The 20,016-nt window shown below is 40.5% G+C and overlaps 1 protein-coding gene across 1 annotated transcript in view; it reads left to right on the top strand.

Annotated features, from left to right (window-relative positions):
* Positions 1-329: 329 nt before the first annotated feature.
* Positions 330-20,016, top strand: part of SUCLG1 (succinate-CoA ligase GDP/ADP-forming subunit alpha) — a 35,990-nt gene continuing 16,303 nt past the window's right edge. The window contains exons 1-3 of the mRNA XM_008155905.3: positions 330-462; positions 9,744-9,847; positions 16,253-16,369. Coding sequence (XP_008154127.1) covers positions 405-462; positions 9,744-9,847; positions 16,253-16,369 — 279 coding nt within the window. The 5' untranslated portion in view covers positions 330-404. The remainder of the gene's footprint in view (positions 463-9,743; positions 9,848-16,252; positions 16,370-20,016) is intronic.

Genomic DNA, 20,016 nt, shown 5'->3' with positions numbered 1-20,016 from the left:
CTCCTTTCGCCACCTCATCTCCGGAGTGTGACTTCCTTCCCACCTGTCCCGCTTAAACTACAAACGAGTCGCCGCCCTCAAAAGACTACATTCCCCACAATGCCACGCGCCGACCAGCCTCGCGTGTGGTTTTTCCTAAGCTGCCGTAGTAATTAATGTTGAATCAAACCCACATTTCCGGCGGAGAGCCAAGTTATTGTTCACTGCTCTGTTAAGGCAACTATTCTTTTCTCCTCCACCTGCGACCCCCAGTGTTCGGTGAAGAGATCTTACTGGGGTAATCCATTCAGGCACTCGCTCTGGCCACCCCTCCTGCCCAGGCCGCGGCCTCTGACAGGTCCCGGGGGCCTGCGAGTGTCATTGGTGGTGACCGCAGCCGGGCTGCCGCCGCTGCCGCCGCGACCATGGCCTCCGGGAGCAGTGGGCTCGCCGCCGCCCGCCTCCTGTCGCGTTCCTTCCTCTGTGAGTCCGGCCGGGACTTTCTCCTCCAGCCCCGCGAGCTCCTGGCCCGGCGGCCCGTGTCGTCCTGCAGACCGCTCCGGGCCCTCCGGGGCCGGACTCGGCCAGGGCCCGGGAGCCGCGAGAGTCCGGCCGCATGTCGGGGACCCTCTGGGGTGCAGGAAATCTTGCTGGATGTGTGGGCGGAAGCAGGGACCCTCTGGGGTGCAGGGAACCTGCTGGATATGTGGGCGGAGGCAGGGACCCTCTGGGGTGGAGGGAACCTTGCTGGATGTGTGGGCGGAGGCAGGACCCTCTGGGTTGAAGGGAACCTTGCTGGATGTGTGGGCGGAAGCGGGGATCCTGTGGGGTGCAGGGAACCTTGCTGGGTGTGTGGGGCGGAGGCATGACTTAGGCTGCTGGTGGGGGAGCAGGTAGGGTGGCTGAGCCAGGGAGCCTGGCAGACCTGGGGGCTTGCTCTTGCCCCGCCCGCGGTGATGAGTGGCAGGATGGGGTGGGCATCCAGATTGGCCTGGTAGGAGTGAGAAGCGAGGTGGTCCAGAATGAGGAGGTGGGAGGGTGAATGAGCGTCAGGGTTAGAGGTAGGGGAGGTATGTCTTAGGAAATTGGGGGCCGAGGCTGTCCCTTGTACAGAAGGGCCCTACATTTCTAAATGTCCTCAATGTAGATTGTAGGCTCAGCAAAGAAGTGGGTTCTGCACCCAGAGGCAGCAGAGCCCAGAAGACGTCTAGAAGCGTAGGGTTGGCTGGGACCTTAACCAGCTTATTTGCCCTGTCTGCGCCAGGCGGGGTGAACCCTCCGTTTCTGAAAACTTAGTACCCAGGGTTCCTAGCCTTTGAGTAGCGCTGACTGTTGGAAATTCTTGCCGCGTTCAAAGTCTCTGTGTTTTTAGGGAGGTTGTGTAGGAAGAGACTTTGGAATCAGCCACATCAAGGTTTGAAGTCTGGCGGGTCCCTTACAGTCTGTGTAATAACCTCGGGCACTTCTACCAGTAAATCTGTTTTTCAAATTCTGTTTCAAGTCCCATGAAAATAATAACATATTTTAGCAAATCGGAGACATCATCGTTTGTAAAATGCACCGTTGTTTTGTCTACTATTAACAGTGGAAAATGATCACTAATTAAAATTGTGACACACCATCAGCTGTCATATGCATCCTGATTTAAGACACGTTAAAAAGGTGCATCCTAGGAATGGTGACATACAGGATGATCTGGGGTCATTGTGCGGAATGAATGAAGCAGTTTATATAAAGCACCTAGGCTGGAATACAAATTAAGTAAGGTATTTCCTCCTCTTCCTGTGTTTTACTTCTAATTCTGTTTGTACTGAATATTGGATGAGACGATTCATTTTTTTAAGAAGATTACATTTTAAAAGTGCATAGGGATGGATGTGTGCGCAATAACCACACTTAGTTACCAGATCACTTGAGGACAAAGGTCTGGCATAACATTGGCAGGTAGGAAAAGATTGGGTTTCTTTGGGAAAGTTTTCTGGAGATTCTTATGGTATAATTTAAAGAACAGTTGAAGGTGTAGGCAGAAGGAAAAAAAGAAATTAGTTATACCTATATCTTTATCTCCTGGGGTCTTTGCTCCTCTGAGTTTCTAAAAAATTCTAGCCTGCTGTCTTAGTCGGAGGAGAGTCTAGAGAAGAAAGGAAGAATGTCTAAAAAAGATCAGGATCCTTGATCCAACCTTAGCAACAGTTAGCAATCTTCCTCTCACAGAACTGAAAGTTCTTTTTTCCTAGACTTGAAGGACCATGAGGCCTTAAGAGATGATCTAGTTTAGCTTTCTGTTGCTGGAGTGGTCTTTAGTTAACCCTAGTCATGTGATCAACCTGTTAATTAAGGGTCTGAGAGGTCTGAGATCTAAACCAAATTATCTCTGCCTGTCCGGTGTGGCTCAGTTGAGCGTTGATCCATGCACCAAAAGGTCACCAGTTCGATTCCCTGACAGGGCACGTATCTGGGTTGAGGGCTCCATCCACAGTAGGGGGCGTGCAGGAGGCAGCCAACCGATGTTTCTTTCTCACCGATGTTTCTGTTTCTCCCTTGCTCTCTGAAATTAATAAAATAAAAAAAAACAACAAAAAATACTTAAACCAAATTATCTCCTATGCTAGGGGGGTTACAGACTACAGTTTTTAATGTATGAAAATCTCTAAATCCCCTAGATCTTCTCTTCCTCATGCCACATTTCTAAGCCCACTTTTGCTCCCACTAGAAAAACAGCACCCACAACAATACCATGCAAACTTTGTTTTTAAAAGGTAGTCACAACCTAGGCTCTGAGGTTAGTAATAAAACTAGGAATGCTAGGGAATTTCATCCCCTTTATTAAGTTTTAGTTGATGGTACGTTTTGTGCGGAAGGTCATAAGTGTTGCAATTTTGGTTTGAGTTAGGAAAAAAACCTCAAACACTAGTAGATGCCTTCCAGAGTTCTGTTGGGGGCAGCTTGGAATGTTCAGAAATTCCTGAGTGGAAAAACCCAGTTTTATAGCTTTTGAATAAAGGGAGATTATTTAGTTGAAGTGGGAGAGAAAATAAAACGAAAAATAAGGAAGGCTTTCCAGAAGAAAGTTTAAGGGTTTTATAAGCACCTTTGAAGTTGAGTAAAGTTTTTCAAGAAGTATAAAGCAATCAGTGTCATTTTAAACCTAAGCCCAGGAGTTCCTATAAGTTGGGTCTTTTATAAGAAATAGGGAAGATGAGCCAGTATTTTTGAACCTGAGAATTATGGTGTTTTAATGCGAGAAAGTGAACATTACAATTCCGTACCTTTGTTTGGCAAATGAAGAAATAAACCAAGTATGTTTCCTAGCCAATATCAGAAAGGTACTAGAATGCCAGTCAGTCGTTTAACTCTGCAGTGTCCTTTCCACTAATACATGCTGTGCTGTGTGATATTGTATGAGAGAGAGGGAGGGAGAGAGAGAGAGAGAGAAACACCAATCAGTTGCTTCCTGCAAACAACCTGACCAGGTATGGAACCTGTAATCTGAGTGTGTGCCCTGACTAGAAATCAATTGAACCTGTGACCTTTCTGTGCACTGGATGACACACCAACCAATAAGGCTGAGCCTCCTTATATGAAGTATTTATTTATTTTATTTATTTATTTTGCAGTCTCTGGTTTGTTGAGAAGATTATTGACTGTCCTGTTCAGAGGTGCCACCTGCCTTTCCCATGTGTTTACCAAGTTGTATGGACCTGGTTTTGGAATCAGGAAAACATCTAGAGGTTTTGGAATCAGGAAAACATTTAGGGAAAAGGAGACCCTCAACAGTGATGTTTCAGATACTAGTATCTGTGGCCATTGCAACTAACAAACAACTCTTTATTTCAAAACTACATGATGGCCTTGATGTAAATGCACTGATGTAGCCATGAAAAACTGATTTGAGTTTTCTCACATCAAGCTTGTTCTTCCATAAAAACATAATTGGGGATGAGCGAAGTAATTTCTGTAAGTACAGGGGAACACTTTCGTGTCGCCAAAAGACAGGCATTTCATTGCTGTAGACCCACATTTTTAATTTTTTTAAGATTATAACATTTCTAAAATTGGGATGTATCTTATCATTGATGGATTCTTGTAATAAATTGGCAGCATTTCTCTTTCTAGTACTTAATAGTCCTTCTTAAAATGCAGTGGTGTTTTAGATTTGATGAGATAAGGTACTTATAGCTAAGCTTGATTTGTAAGTAACTATTAAATGAACATATAATTTTGAATTTGAATAGTGGATTGTTTGGGGTTTGGAAGTGGCTGCTGAGCTACTCTGCTATATTTTAAGGTTCTGTGGCAGGGGTGGGGAACCTTTTTTCTGTCAGAGGCCATTTGGATATTTATAACATCATTTGCAGGCCATACAAAATTATCACCTTAAAAATTAGTCTGCTATAGTTGGTCAAACATTTAATTAACTCACCCCTAATGCCTTGGCAGGGCCAGATGAGATGATTTTGTGGGCCTTGTATGGCCCACAGGTTGGACATTCTCCACCCCTGTCCTATGGGTAGGGAGCATGATAGCTGTATTGTAATGTATATCATGCAAATGTAATACATACGCAATAAATAAGCATAATGTATCTGTAATAATAAAAGCATAATATGCTAATTAGACCAGATAGCCGAACGATCTTCCAGATGTCCTCTCGTTGTCCTTCCGGACTATCTTAAGGACAAAGCCAGGGCTGTGAGGGCGGAACCCCTTGTGCACGAATTTCATGCATCGGGCCTCTAGTATTCCTAATAAATGTTACATTTGTTAAATTCATGAGTATGTGCATGAATAAATGAGTAACAAGGACACAGTTTGAGAGGTGAGTTGCAGGAGGAGTATTTTGATGAACAGAGTCTCAGATGATGGTTAGGAACATGGTACTGTGATTTGAGTCAGATCTGGGTAGGTGCTCTTTGGCCATAGCTTCATTAATCCTGCAGCCATCTTGTAAAGGATGTGGTTGCCCTCTATGTGGAAGAGGACTCAGCTTGTGGCTGACTGATACAAATTTGCAACCCCTGTTGCAAGCACATCTCTCTCCCATTTCTCAGTTCCTTTCCTTCATCGCCTTTGTTACGTTTTGCACTTTCGTAGTTTTGTGTTTCTTAGTTTAATGTTTAGCTTTTGTACAGACTTCATGTGGGGAGGGCCTGAGTCCCTAGTACCCGGCAGATAACCTGGCACAATGAACACCTCAGAGCAGTTTGGTCTTCTCATTCTGCATTAGTAATAAAAATGATAATAAATAGCTAATAGTGAAATAGCATTTGCTTTTCCTTAGGCATTATGTTACATGCTCTACATATTATGAATTCACTTAATTTCCAAATTGCACATGAGGTACATCACATTATCATTATTGTTACATATGCGGCTGCACCTTTAAAATGTTTCATATATTAAAAGTTTACACGTTATACACATACACATTATATATAGATATGGATTAGTATATTTACATACAAACATTTATAGGATATGCATGAAGACATATATAAAACATTCTAGTTGAACTTACTTTAAAATGTGAATTATACAGTATATGCTCTTTTTAGAAGATCGTTTACATCTGTGCTCACATCGCATGTGAATCCACTTTTGGGAGTATACCAGTCATTTTGCTACCCAGTTATAGTCATCATCTCATATCAACATCACAGCATCCTTGTGGGCAGCTGTTATTCCATTTACAGATGGGAAGACTGAGGCTAAGGGAGATCAGAAGACTTCCCCCCAGGTCACATGGCTGGTGAGCCGCTGAGCACACACACACTCAGTCTGTTTGATTCCTGGGACTGTGTTCTCAGCTGCTCCTGGGACTCAGTCCCAAGGTTAGGCTGGCCAGTTTGTAAGAACCTGAAGAGAAGGCGACTCCAAACTTTCCCTGGAGGGGGCCCAAGGTGCAGCAGCTACAGCCTTCACCATTGGGAAATTCTTCCTGGCGGCCAGCCTCAGGCCTTCCTGCCGCCCTGGTGTTTAGTTAAAAATGCTCATTTTCTTAATATTAGTAAAGTCAGGTGTCTCCTAATATTTGATTTAACATTTTTCTGCCTTCAGTTGTCTTTCTTGTTTGTGGCCTTTATTCATTGTTCTGTCAGGCTTTTGGTCTCTTCTTGTTGGTGTTTCATGTTGCTAAGGTTAATTTCTTGTCAACATGTTATGAAAACATTCCCTTGGTCTGTCACTGCTTTCACTCTGCCTGTGGTATGTTTTGCTCTAAGCTCTTTCTTCAGGATTACATGACTGCTCCTGGATTTCATTTGTTAAAGAAAAAGGTTAGCATGGAATTTGTACTAGATTGATACAGTGTTGAGGACAGCTAGTAGTACTTAGGGCTGGATTTCTGTGTAATGTCTACAGATTTTAGAGAAACCTCCGATCTTTATATTTTCAAATCACACAAAAAGAGGTGGAATTTAGGACATTTTGCTTGATATAGTGTTTCTTTTGCAGACCCTGCGTCTTGTCCTAAAATTCAAACATTTTCCATGCACCTGCACTTACCATGGTGTATAAGACATGGTTCTTACACTCAGGGATTTACGGTGAGAAGTTCTAAAAATATTTAGATGGTACTTGAAATAATCTAAAAATAAATTTAACCAGAAAATAATTCTACTTAGATATAATGTAGTAAAGAAAGTAACAAAATTCACACACCCATCCTCATACAGTGTGTGGCATTAGTATTATATGTTATCTAGTACACTAAGAATTTCATTAGGGTAAAACACCCTAATGGTGATTGTAGAATCACCATTGTGCCTTGCTGGGGCACCTCAAGGTTTTTTTCTGGGGTTCAGAGGCCACTTTGATTGCCATCATTTCTCATTCAGTTGATCCACATATTCTAGAGCAGTGATTCCTTACCTAGGACCTCCTGTGACTAGTTTATCCCTACGGTGCAGGTGCAGGTATCAGTTTGGATGGCATGGGGTCCTGAATTCCTAGTACCTGACAGGTAACATAGGGTACTAATATTTGCATGTATTATATGCCCTAGAACATAGGGCATACATGGGCCAGCACTAGGGCAGAGGTGAAGAGAGTTTTTAGTTCCTGAGGGATTATAGCCATGGCCAGGAACACAAACCACTTTTTTTTTTAGAAGGTGGGAGGTCAAGTGTCAGATTTTAGGAATGAATTGCTGGCAGCCCAGGGCTCAATTTGGAGGTAGCCCCAATGAGGATTCCATTCCTTAACTCTACCCTCTCTCTATCCCTGGGTCTCCCCACTTCTCCTCTCCCCCCACAGATTTACTTGGGATAGGAGAGTTTACCCCAAATGCCCAAGGCCTACAACAGTACTTTTCACGCTGTGCAGTTGTGGCCCACTTTATGTCAGTTCAGATGGATTGTGGGTTTTTTTGAGGGCCAAGATTCTCTTACTTGGCACTTAATTCTTGATACTCAGCATTGTGGCTTGGCATAGGTTCTCCTCAAATATTGATTGAATAAATGAATGATCATAATAATCCCAGGGACTGGGTATTGCTTGATATTCCAGCATCCTCTCATTTCAGTACCAACGTTATCTTGTCTGGCATCATCTAGGTTTCTTGTCAGGACAAAATGTGGTTAGGAATTTCATTTCCTTATCTTTGAACATGTATTTTTGGGTTGGCTCCCAGTGATAGTCTGTTAGTTCTAGCTTACCTGAAACTAGGTCTGAGGAGCCTGGGCTGATATAATAGATGGGGGGCTCGCATGCATACATACACACATACCCACACGTATGCAAGATAGCTCTCCCAAGATCCCCTTCACTAGATCCTATAGAATAGCAGAGTCATTGCACAGGCTGAGCAATAACTAAGGGCTAGGAGACTGGAAGGGGAGCTGCTATTCATCACACTTTCAAAGCAGTTTTTATGAGCACCAGCCATGTGGTGTTATGAAGCCTGAGCTCCATAGAGAATATCTAGAAGGTCCGGAGTAGGAGATGGAGTAAGAGAAGGTAGTAGTCGTAGTTGTTCTGGTATTGAGATCATGTTTATGTACATAGGCAGACCTGTCTTTTCTCAGGATGAGAGGGGGCAAACATTATCCTCCTCTGTAGAAGAAGACATTAACTGTCTGATGTCTCCTTTCCTAAGTGAGTGGGTATAAGAGAACATGTGGAGGACAAGACTTTACCTTCAAAAAGCAAGTATTTCCTTTTAGCAAGTATGGCTCCAGGTATTCTAATTTTATCATTTGATTGTTAATCAAATCTACTTTCCTGCCTGAAAATTCCAGATAGATGGACTATTTATTGGAGATTCCAGGAATGGGGAGCTGGGGCTGCTGGAGCAGATTCTGCCAGGAAGAGCAGCAGGGGAGGAAAGGGCGCAGCTCTTCCAGAGGATTGTGGTATCCAGCTAGGACAATTGGCAGCTAAGGACAAGAATGGGTCTTGAGTGACAGCACTGGCTAGGGTGGGTTCTTAGGCCATAGATTCCTGTTGTAGTGTCTACTGGCCCAGGTTCAGCTGCTTGGCTGTGCCCAGTATGCCAGGACTTGACCCTCAGTGTCCCTCATGGCCCTTTGCTCAGCATAATCTAGTTCAAGAATGCAGCTGTTTGTTATCCAGCAGGTCTGTGTACACACAGAAGACTCCTTTCCTGGTTGGTAGGGAGACATGGGCCTGTCTCTCATCTGGAGGTCTATGGGACTCCAGAATTTAAAGTATTAGAAGCTGTGCTCAGCATGGGAGTTGAGATGACACAGAGGGTGCTCAGAGGGCCAGAAGCAGATAAGTTATGGAACCTAAGGTCCGAGGATTTAGGAGAGCTATGAGGCAGTGATTCAAGACGAAGAGCATGGCGTGGAACCTGGCGTGATAAGATGTTCTTTCTGGGGCTAGCTTTTCTTGACTACCTCAGTTGTAGGTGGACAGCCAAGCACTTTGAAAGGACAGTGGGCCACAGAGACCGTAGTTTGGGGCTTGAATGGGGGTTTAAAGGTAGTCAGAAGTAGCCCACAATTTTAATTCATCTGATCTCTACTTTCTGTTGGTTTTTGAAATATGGGGAATTGGCTTTAGTAACTACATAGGTTTCTCAGTTTTGTTGAGATAGATAGGTTGCTGAAAATAACTTCTTTAAAAATGTTTCTCCCACATCTACTTTTCCTATTTTATTTTCTCTATTTTTTTTATATGTAAGGTCTTGAGTGTTATATTCGAAGAGTTTAAATGAAGTAACCGGATTATTTTAGATGTTTAATTCTATGACTTAACATTGGATTCTATTTTTAGATAAGTTTTATTCTAAAACTTAGCATTTGATGTTAATATTTAATGTTAACATTTAATGTATTATTGGGGAATGAGATACAGAGTTATGACAAAGTTTTACTCTTATCTCACCTGTTGTTGATAGATTTTGGGCTTAACAAGGTTGGGTCCCATGGGGAAACATGTGGCTGTCTAGTAAACATTATTAGGTGGGAGAGACACCTGGATTTCAGTCCCTGGATTTAGTTTGAGCCATTTGTCTTTCAGCCTGTTTTCTTTTTGAGGACTGAAAATTATAAACTTGAGTTTTTCTTTGTCAGCTCAGAAAAAGCTGTGAGATAGAGGTTCTCAGTAAAGGGGAATTCTGGAAAACAGAACAGTGTCTTTTTTTTTTTTTATTGTTTATCAAATCTAAAATGTGACATTTATAGTGCCATGATCACAAGATAGCTCCTGTATTAGGGGATTTTTTTTTTTTGTCACCAAGTTCAATTGATGATCCAGAAGTTTGGAAAAATTATAATTATCATATTTGCTTTACTTTTCAGTGCAACAGAATGGAATTCGGCATTGTGCCTATCTAGCTTCCCGGAAACATCTCTACGTTGATAAAAATACAAAGGTTATTTGTCAGGGTTTCACTGGTAAGCAGGTAGGTTTCAAGATTTTTTAAAAAAGATGTATACTATAGATGCAAAACATTTTTCATGATTTTCTATGTTTTTAATACAACGAAAGTTATAATACATGATCGTTGCAGAAAAGGAACACAGTACAGCAATGGAGTTGTATCTTAAGAGGAAGTTCGTTATTATACTCAGCCTTTAAGATGAAAATTATATTTAATCTTTCCTTGAAAATTCCTCCTGGGATTATATTATGTTGGAAACCCACATGTTCTCCTTCGGCAAGTGTAACACTACTGGTTTTCCTCCAGCACTGGAACAGATCACAATTTCCTTAATTAAGCAGTAGGTAAAGTAGGCGGCTTGTGTTTAAGTCTTGTACAAAAATAATACACAGTTAAACATGGCTCTATAGTCAGTGTGGGGAAGTGTGCAAGCCCAGAGAGGCTCCTGGGGTCTGAGGCAGGCTGAGTTAGCAGCACATTGACTTCTCCCATCTTATGTTCTCTCTGTGCAGTGGTCTTGGAGGAGACTAACAGGAAGAATTGCTGGAAGCATTTTAATTCTCATTCATTTATATTTATTCTCTCTCCCTGTCCCCTGCCTACATTATAGAATTTGCATACGTTTAAGTATATCTGCAATGTGACTCCATAATAAAATGCAACACAAGAATCTACTATCTCTTTCCACCATTCTTCTCTCCTGGAATTCCTTCTGTTAACAAGTTGAATGTGTCCTTCCAGATATTTTTCTTGTCTATATGTATACTTATATAATGTTCATTCTACAGAGTTTATTTTATAATACATACAATATTGTATACTATATAATACATACATCTTAAAACACATTATACAGTGTATAATATAGATCTTACAAATATCTATATATATAAAAGGCTAAGTGACCTACCGTTTGTCTGACCAGTTCAACTGACTGACCGACAGGCCGGTACATATGACACGCACTGGCAATTTAAAAATAAACGTTGACTCGTGCATGCATAATACATATAAAGCTCTTGCTGGCGCCAATCGCATGCAATGCCATAATGTATCTGAAGACCAACTATTGGCACAACGTATCAGGGTTTTTAATATTAAGCTGAATGCTCTCTTAAATGAGATATGTAAATTTGATTTATTTGACAAAGTAATGGCTAAAATTCATACCATCAAATTTCAGAAGTGCGGACTGCCTCACGCTCACATATTATTGATATTAGACAGTGAATCCAAATTATGAATGGAAGATGACATTGACTGTATAGTTAAGGCGGAATTCTGGATGAAGACCAGCGTCCTCGACTTTTTCAAATTGTAAAATCAAATATGGTACATGGACCATGTGGAATACAAAATCCAAATAGTCCATGTATGGAAAATGGAAAATGTTCAAAGGGATTTTCACACCTATTTGAGTGATGATTCCATTGATTCAACAGATGATGCCAAAAAGGAAAATTTTTCCATTGAATTTCTTAATAATATTACTCCTTCAGGAATGCTGTGTCATAAATTAAAATTGAAAGTAGGTGCAATCATCATGCTATTGAGAAATCTTAATAGTAAATGGGGTCTTTGTAATGGTACTAGATTTATTATCTAAAGATTGTGACCTAACATAATTGAAGCTAAAGTATTAACAGGATCTACAGGAGAGGTGGTTCTGATTCCAAGAATTGATTTGTATCCGTCTGACACTGGCCTCCCATTTAAATTAATTCAAAGGCAGTTTCCCGTGATGCCAGCATTTGCGATGACTATTAATAAATCACAAGGACAAACTCTAGTCAAAGTAGGAATATTCCTACCTGAACCCGTTTTTGGACATGGTCAGTTATATGTTGCTTTCTCTCGAGTTTGAAGAGCATGTGACGTTCAAGTAAAAGTTGTAAATACTTCATCACAAGGGAAATTAATCAAACACTCTGAAAGTTTTTACTCTTAATGTGGTGTACAGGGAGATATTAGAATAAGTTTAATCAATTTATCAGTCATTGTTTTTATCAATGTTGTTTTCTATATCATGTTTTTGTTGTTTTTATATCATGTCTTTTTTGTTGTTACATCATGTTTATTTATTAATCAATTTATCAATCATTGTTTTTATCAATGTTGTTTTTATATCATGTTTTTATTTTTATATCATGTCTTTATTTTTATATCATGTTGTTATTGTTTATTAATCAATTTATATGTTATTTTCATATACATTTTACTAATTTTCTTTCATTTCTGACACTTCTATAATAGAGAAAGGGCAAATAGTGATATTAAAATACTTTGTATTTTAATTTTATGATACTATATTACATATACTATTTTGACATGTAATTTTTTGCAGTAACGTAATTACCGCACGAATCTTTCTTCTAATTAATTTCCTTTCAATGCACGAATCCATGCACCGGGCCACTAGTATGTCAATAAAATATATTCTCAAAAGTAATTTTGGGTGTCAGAGTTTCTATGTATTAAAAATTTCAACAGCTACCACTAAGTTGCCCTTTAAAACATTTGTACAAATTTGTAGTTGCACCATGGTAGATGCACAGATTTTTCTTTAATGAGGGCATACTACTAAATCAATTAGATGATTGTGTCTTAACTCAAAGTATCCCTTTATCACTAAAGGAGAAATGACAAGATAAAAGCAGTTAATGATTTTTTTTTTTTTTTTGTAATTTAAATGCTATTGATTTTTCTGTAATTAAAAGAATTGTCATGCCCATTCTGCAGCATTTTGGTAATCTAGAGTAGGAGTTGGCAAGCATATTCTGTAAAGGGCCAGGTTGTTAACGTGTTAGGCTTGGTGGGCCATGCTGGCTCTGTTACAGCCACTCAATGGCATTGTATCAGCAAAAGCCACCATAGACAATTGTCAGTGAATGGGCATGGTTGTATGTCAGTACAACTTAATTTAAGGCCATAGTTTAGCAACCCCTGATCTAGATAGAGGATGCCACCTAAATATTCAATTTCTGTAACTTTTGTTTTTAAAGTACTTAGAAATCACTTTAAAATTATATAGTCCTTTTTTTTTTTTTTTTTTTAAGAAAAAGAATTTGGTTTGAAGGTTGTTTTATATAAAATGTCCCTTTGCTTTTTGACTTGTTTCTGAAATAACTGGGCACAAAAATATGAATTACAGTGGACTTTCGTTTTTTCTATTTCTCTACTATCTTAGAAAAAAAAAAAAAAAGAAAGCCACTACTAACAAAAAGAAACACCTACAAAACCTTGAAATTTTCTTTATAGGTAAAGATAGCCATATATTTTATGAGTATCACTCCTACATTCTAAACAAAGTTGATGTTCATCTAAGAATTAAAGTATATGTTAGTTTGCATCCCCTGCCAATGAAAGCCATATGCGGTCCCTTTTTGATTATTATTAATTTTGTTAGCATATAACCAAATGTTTAATTAACCCCAATTCCCCACATATGTTTATTACATATAATTTTGTTTTTCTGTTTGTTAAACTTTATATGATCTTATGACATTTAACCTCTGACCTATTTTCTTAAGAACCATTATCCATGGTGTAAGTACTATTTGGAACTGTCTCTAATTAGGTGATAGTTTGCCTAAATATTGAAATCTAAGGTTGGTGACCTGCAATTACATTGTTTCTCCTTTAGTTAGATTGCTTGGTTAAGATTCTAATATTATTAGTAATGATGAGGTCTGAAATATAGAGCTTATCTTCACAGGAAATCTGCATTTTGTCTTATTAGCTCTTTATTATTTCAGAGTGGATTCCAACAGTGCAGGTTTCCAATGAATTTCTTATACTGGCTTAGATGGCTACTAAAAATATTCCAGTTCTTAACTGTGCACTGGCTAACGATAATGGGAAAACTAAGGAAAATCAGCTTACTAACAGGAAATGTTACTCCTGTTTAGCACTACATTAGTTTAGACTACATTAGGAATAAAAATCCAGTTTGGGTTTGTTTTTACTTGCCATTCTAATGTAGATTAATACCTTTGCAAAATACAAGAAAAACCGCAGCAGTATATTGCTGTAAAAATTTGCAGATGTTCTACCTTTTTGTTTTTTTTACTAGATTTTTTTTCCCTTTCTTCCTGACTTCCTTTCTTGTCATTTTCGTGTGTGTGTGTGTGTGTGTGTGTGTGTGTGTGTGTGTGTGTGTGTCACTGCAGACCAGAAGGAGTCTGTATACTTTGACTAGCGCTGCTTTAAAGAGAGAGCTGTGGTTCTTTCCAAAACTCCATCACTGACTTGAGGCAAGTCAGTTCACTTGCTAGGGGCTAAGCTTCCTAGTTTGAAAAATGGAGTAGTTGAATTAGGAAATGTCTAGGTCCCTTTAAGGCCCTAATTTTTATACCTTTAATAGAATTTGAATAGTTGAGTCAGCATTTTTTAGATCCTTGTGGAATGACCACATAGATCCACACAGTTTTCAACAGGTCCTTAATTGAGAGCCTTCTGTATGTAAAGTATTGTTTTAGGTGCCATCTCACAGTGAGCAAAAAGGGTAGAAATCACTGCCTTCATGGAATTTACATTTTAGTTGCAGGGGAGAGAAACACATTAACAAAATCCATGAGTAAGTTATAGGATATGTTAGAAAGTATAAATGCTATGGGAAAAATAAACCAGAGAAGGAGGAATGTGTGCAAGTTTGTGGAGTCGTGGTGGTGATTGGGAAGGGGGGATTTTATATCATGTGGTCAGGGGAAGCCTGACCTCTGAATCCAGATCTAAATGAGACGTGAGAGTGAAGCAAGTGGGTATGTAGGAGCAGTATATTGTTGGGGAGGAGAGCGTGGTGCTGGCATCTGCTGAGTGGAGGCCAGGGATGTTGTGGAGGGGACCGTGAGGCTGTGAGGCGGGAATGTGTCTGGTATGTGTGGAAGCTGCAGGGCCACTGTGACAAATGAAATGAGCAGTGAGAGAACAGTAAATGAGGCAGGCAGGTAAGGGTTCTGTGATGGGGAGGCAGGTTGGATACTGACTTGCAGGCCAGTGTACCAGTAAGAGTTTGGCTTTATACTGTGAATGACATGGAAAACCACTGGAAGGTTTGAATAGAGGAGTGACATGACCTTCCTTGTGTTTTAACAGGATCACTGGCTGCTGTGTTGGGCATAGATTGAAAGGGAGCAAGGGCAATACTTTGTCAAGAGTTGATGGTGACTTAGACCAAGGCGGAAGCCATAGAAAGGGTGAGATGTCAGTTTTATTTTGAAAGTAGGGCAATGTGCTTCACTAATGTATCTGATGTGAGATGTAAAAGAAAAAAGAATCAAGGATGACTTTAGTATTTTTGGTTGAACAACTGTTAGGAGTGGAGTTGTCACTGACTGAGATGGGTAGACTGTGGAGGGGAGTGATCAGGGACTCAGTTTTGAGCACTTTAAGTTAAGACGCCTACTAGTTCTCCAAGTGGAGGTGTTAGCTAGGCAGTTGATAGTGTGAGTATGGAATTTAAGGCAAAGGTCTGGGCTACATATGTGGGGGCTGTCTGTGTGTGTATGGGAGAGGGGTCACCGTATGGATTTTTATTGCCATGATAAGGAAGGAGATCACCAAGGGCACACATTTAGATGAAAAAGAGAAGTCTAAGGAGAGAGTGAGAAGAGGGAAACCAGGGGAGGTAGAGCCCCAGAGGCCTAGTGAGAAAGAATGGGTGAGTGTCTGGAGGCATTTTTGGTTGCACAACTGATTGTGATGGGGAAGAGGGTGTGTTACTGGCATCTGCCAAGTGGAGGCCAGGGATGCTGCTAAACATGATACAAAGCAGAGGACAATCTCCCATAACAAAGAATCAATGTGTCTAAAATGTCAGTTGTGTCGAGGTTGAGAAGGGAGAGTGGATGGATAGGGAAATACAGATGTTGTCTGGGCAGTTAGTGACCATAAATTTAAAGTGAGATCAGTTAGCATGGCTTGTTTTTTCTTCAGCTACTGTTTGGCTACACATGTGCCATCTTAGAGTAGTTAGAGAATTGGATTTAATGAAGGTTGTGATTTTGCCAGATGTGTAATTGAAGTGCGGGAGAGCCAAGGCTGCTGTGTGAGTGTAATGACTGATCATGGGTCTTAAATTGAGTAAAGTGGGGTGTGAGGACACCAGGAGCTGAGGAATAGTGACAAAGAGGTGCCAAGTAAATATGAGGGTGTTTCTGACCCCCAGCCAAATTTGAAAACTGAATAAAAAGAGACCCTCCTCTTCACTCCCCCCCCCTTTTTTTTTACAAACAGCTTTTTTGGCTCTGCAAAGTCCTATTTACTTCAGGGTTTAAAGCTGTGTAGTAAGATGGTGAGAATGCTGGATATTTGCTACTGTTATCTCTGAGTAGTTCACTTGTTTGTTTTCCTTTTCCAAGTCCCTGAAGATTGCCTTTTGGCTTCCCAGCTACCCCTTCTCAGAGTCCTGTGCTTTCTCCCCCTCAGGGCACCTTTCACAGCCAGCAGGCGTTGGAGTATGGCACCAAACTCGTGGGAGGAACCACTCCAGGGAAAGGAGGCAAGACGCACCTGGGCTTACCGGTCTTTAATACTGTAAAGGAGGTAATTAATGGTACCTGGGTGTGGTGTGGCAAGAAAAGCAAAGCAAGGAGGGCCTAGCCAGCATGGCTCAATGGTTGAGTGTCGACCTATGAACCAGGAGGTCACAGTTCAATTCCTGGTCAGGGCACATGCCCGGGTTGTGGGCTTGATCCCCAGTGTGGGGCATGCAGGAGGTCGCTGATCAGTGTTTCTCTCTCATTGTTGATGTTTCTATCTCTCTCTCCATCTCCCTTCCTGTCTGAAATCAATAAATATATTTATATTAGAGGCCCAGTGCACGACATTCGTGCACTCGGGGGAGTCCCTCAGCCTGGCCTGTGCCCTTTCACAGTCCAGGAGCCCTCGGAGGATATCTGACTGACAGCTTAGGCCCGCTCACTGTGGGGAGTGGGCCTAAGCTGCTGTTGGACATCCTTAGTGCTGCCGCCGAGGAGAGGCTTCTGCCACCGCCTCTGTGCTCGCCAGCTGTGAGCCCAGCTTCTGGCTGAGCGGAGCTCCCCCTGTGGGAGCGCAATGACCACCAGGGGACAGCTCCTACGTTGAGCATCTGCCCCCTGGTGGTCAGTGCGTGTCATAGCGACCACTCATTCTGCCGTTCAGTCAATTTGTATATTACCCTTTTATTATATAGGATTTTAAAAAAAGAAAAGCAGGGAGGAATGAGCATCCTTTGGATAGAGATCTTAATTGTGCCCCTTTTGGGAGAGTCATGTGCCATTTTAAAATCCAGTAACCTAGAGAAATTTAAATCACAGTGAAAACCAATGGGTTCACTTGAGTCACACATGTTCAGGATGTTTTCTCCACAGCCTGTGCCACTTCTGTTTACAGGCACACATCAGCTCCTAGGGGAAGAGTGCTGTGGCTCGGCTTCTGTTTGGCTTGTTACCCTTTCTATCCTTTCTTCTTCCAGGATGTTAGTAGTGCACATGCCAGCATCAGCCCTAACACTTACTGATCATGGGCCAGTTGCCAGGCACTGTACTAGGTGCTTGACATACAGTGCCTCATTCAGGCCTCACTCTGAGGTAGGTGCTGTTATCCTCTCCATTTTAAAGACAAGGATATTACTAGTGCAGCGAGGTTAAGGGTCCAGCCCAAAGTCTCGCAGCTGGTAAGTGGCAGGCTTAGCATGGATCAGAGTAGTGTGCTGTTCCCGTGTGAAAAACTGAGCTGTTGTGTCACATTGACAGGTCACAGAGTTATAATCTCTTCCCCAAATTGCTGATTTCTTAGTAAAATTTTAAAAATGATTTTTAAACTTAACTTCATTACAAAACGAAAATGTGCTTATTGTACAAATTCAGATGATATAAAGGTTTGTAAAGTTAAATTTTTGCCTTTATAGAGAGCTAATTTAAGCCATGTGTAGTTCCTTTGTACACTTACATGAATATATACAAAAATAATAGTATTTTAAAGGAAATGGGGGTGAGGGTAGTAGAAAAGGGTAAAGAGGATAAATGGTGATGGAAGGAGACTTGACTTGTGGTGGTGAACACACAGTACAATATACAGATGACATATTATAGAATTGTACACCTGAAACCTATATAATTTTATTAACCAGTGTCACTCCCATTAAATTCAAGAAAAAAGAAAAAAATGTAAGGAAATGGTAGTACAAATTCTGAATATTTAATTAAAAATATCTAGGAAATAAACTTAGTACTTTGGAGTGATGTATTAATGATAAAAATTATATACTGCTCCCCCTTTCTTTTAGGGCATGTTTTAAGTATTACATTTTTTAAAGTACAGATTTGTAGACAACTTCTTTTCAGAATGCTAACTTCAAAGTGGAAGTTAATTTGTACTTTGAATCCTAAGATGTAGGAAAAAACGAAGTTATCATTCAAATTTGAATTTTTTATTTTACTTTAAATTTGAAAATAGGGCGTACTATATGTGTGTGTGCTTTAAGTGTATTGTATTTTTGAGAGTTAAAGGAAGTTACAAATAACATGATCAGTGGAAGAATCATTTAAAGGTTTTGCTTTAATATTTTTGTTTTTTCCTCCCCTTAAATTGGATTATGGCTGCCTCCAGCACAGGCAGTGTTAGCTTCCTCTGTTTGTCTGGTTGTCATTGTCAGTTTCAAAATACGGGAGGAGCAGTTTTCATAATTCCTCCAGGTAGATTGAGCCTTTTTTTTTTGCTTTCTTTTAAAGAAAATTTTTGTTGCTAAGCAATTTATTTTTTATTTACCATGATACAAATAGATATATTTGGAAAATTCTGTAAGTTCTTTGACAGGTACTGTTTATTTCTCATTTGTTCAGCTCTTACAAGGAGCTTTCTGAATGAGTAGGATGGATACCTTTCATCCAGTATTACCTCCAGCTTCTGACAGTATTTGTAGCCTTAAGAGATAGAGAACTGTAGGAAATATTTTCCATAAAATGCCTACCTGCCCATGATCTGACTTCTGGTTCCAACCTACTTTTTATTTCTTTTGTTACCCTTTCTCTGTTACCATCTTGAACAGAGTTTTTGAAAAACTTATTTTTAACCTTTGGTATCATTTGTGGGTGATCTGGCAGCATCCTTTGACTTTATTCTTCTGTCATCGTTAAGATACCTCTTTTTATTAGGGATGCAGTAGATAAAGTTTCCCAGTCTCTGTGGATGTGAGTTTACTTCTGTCCCCTTCTAGTGGCACCTGAATGTTCTGTAGCTTTGTATTTGTATTATCCATTGTAAAATCCCATGGCACAGCCTTCCAAAGGGTTTTGATTTATACTGTGACTAGTTACCTTTGAACACTTGCGGGGAGGTAGCCTGCTGTAACTGAAAAGACTGGATGCTTTGGGATCAGATAAACATAGTTTTGAATCTTGGCTCTGCCACTTCCTAGCTATATAACCTCATGCAAGTTACTTAATACCCCTTGGCCTCCGTGTCTAAGCACGAAGGGTTGTGGTGAAGCCTTAACTGAGGCCTGTGCAGCGCCTTCTCACAGGAAAGGTGCTGCTGCTCTTGGAGAGTCAGAGATCACTGATAATCTTCAAGTGGCCGCACGTACAAGTGGGGAGGAGGCTGCGTTCGTGTTGACATACAGAGCAGGGAAAGCCCAGGCGCTGCCCTGTGTCCACAGAGAGAAGGCGGTGAAATTGGTGGTCTTTATAGGCTTTGCATTGTGAGGGGAAATGCTTCTTTCACACACATTCTTATTCTGTGGCCACTGATACATGATTATTTCTAATAAACATGCAGTTAGAGTAAAAATTGTCAGCTGAAAAACACTTCACTTTCGCTGTCTCTTATATTTATCAAGTATAATATATGTATTTTTAAAATTGATTGATTGATTTGAGATAAATATTGATTTGTTGTTCAACTTATTTATGATTCACTGGTTGATTCTTACATGTGGCCTGACCGGGAATTGAAGCCACAATTTTGACGTATTGGGATGATACTCTAACCAACTGGGCTAACAAGCAAGGGCAATTATACTGTATTTTTAAAAAGATGTTTGAGAGTCTAATTCCGAGGCCCAGGGACTCAATAGTCCTTTTTCTCCTGAGGAGGTATAGGGTCTTTGGTACTGAATAGGTGGTACAATGTCTTATAAGCAACAGATATTAACATGGCCATAGGAATGAGGGACACAAATGCAAATCAGGCCATGCTTTCAGGTTTAC

The sequence above is a fragment of the Eptesicus fuscus genome, chromosome 16, assembly GCF_027574615.1.
Source record: "Eptesicus fuscus isolate TK198812 chromosome 16, DD_ASM_mEF_20220401, whole genome shotgun sequence".
Classification (NCBI taxonomy): domain Eukaryota; kingdom Metazoa; phylum Chordata; class Mammalia; order Chiroptera; family Vespertilionidae; genus Eptesicus; species Eptesicus fuscus.
Note: the sequence above shows the minus strand (reverse complement) of the source record. Positions and strands in the feature narration are given on the sequence as shown.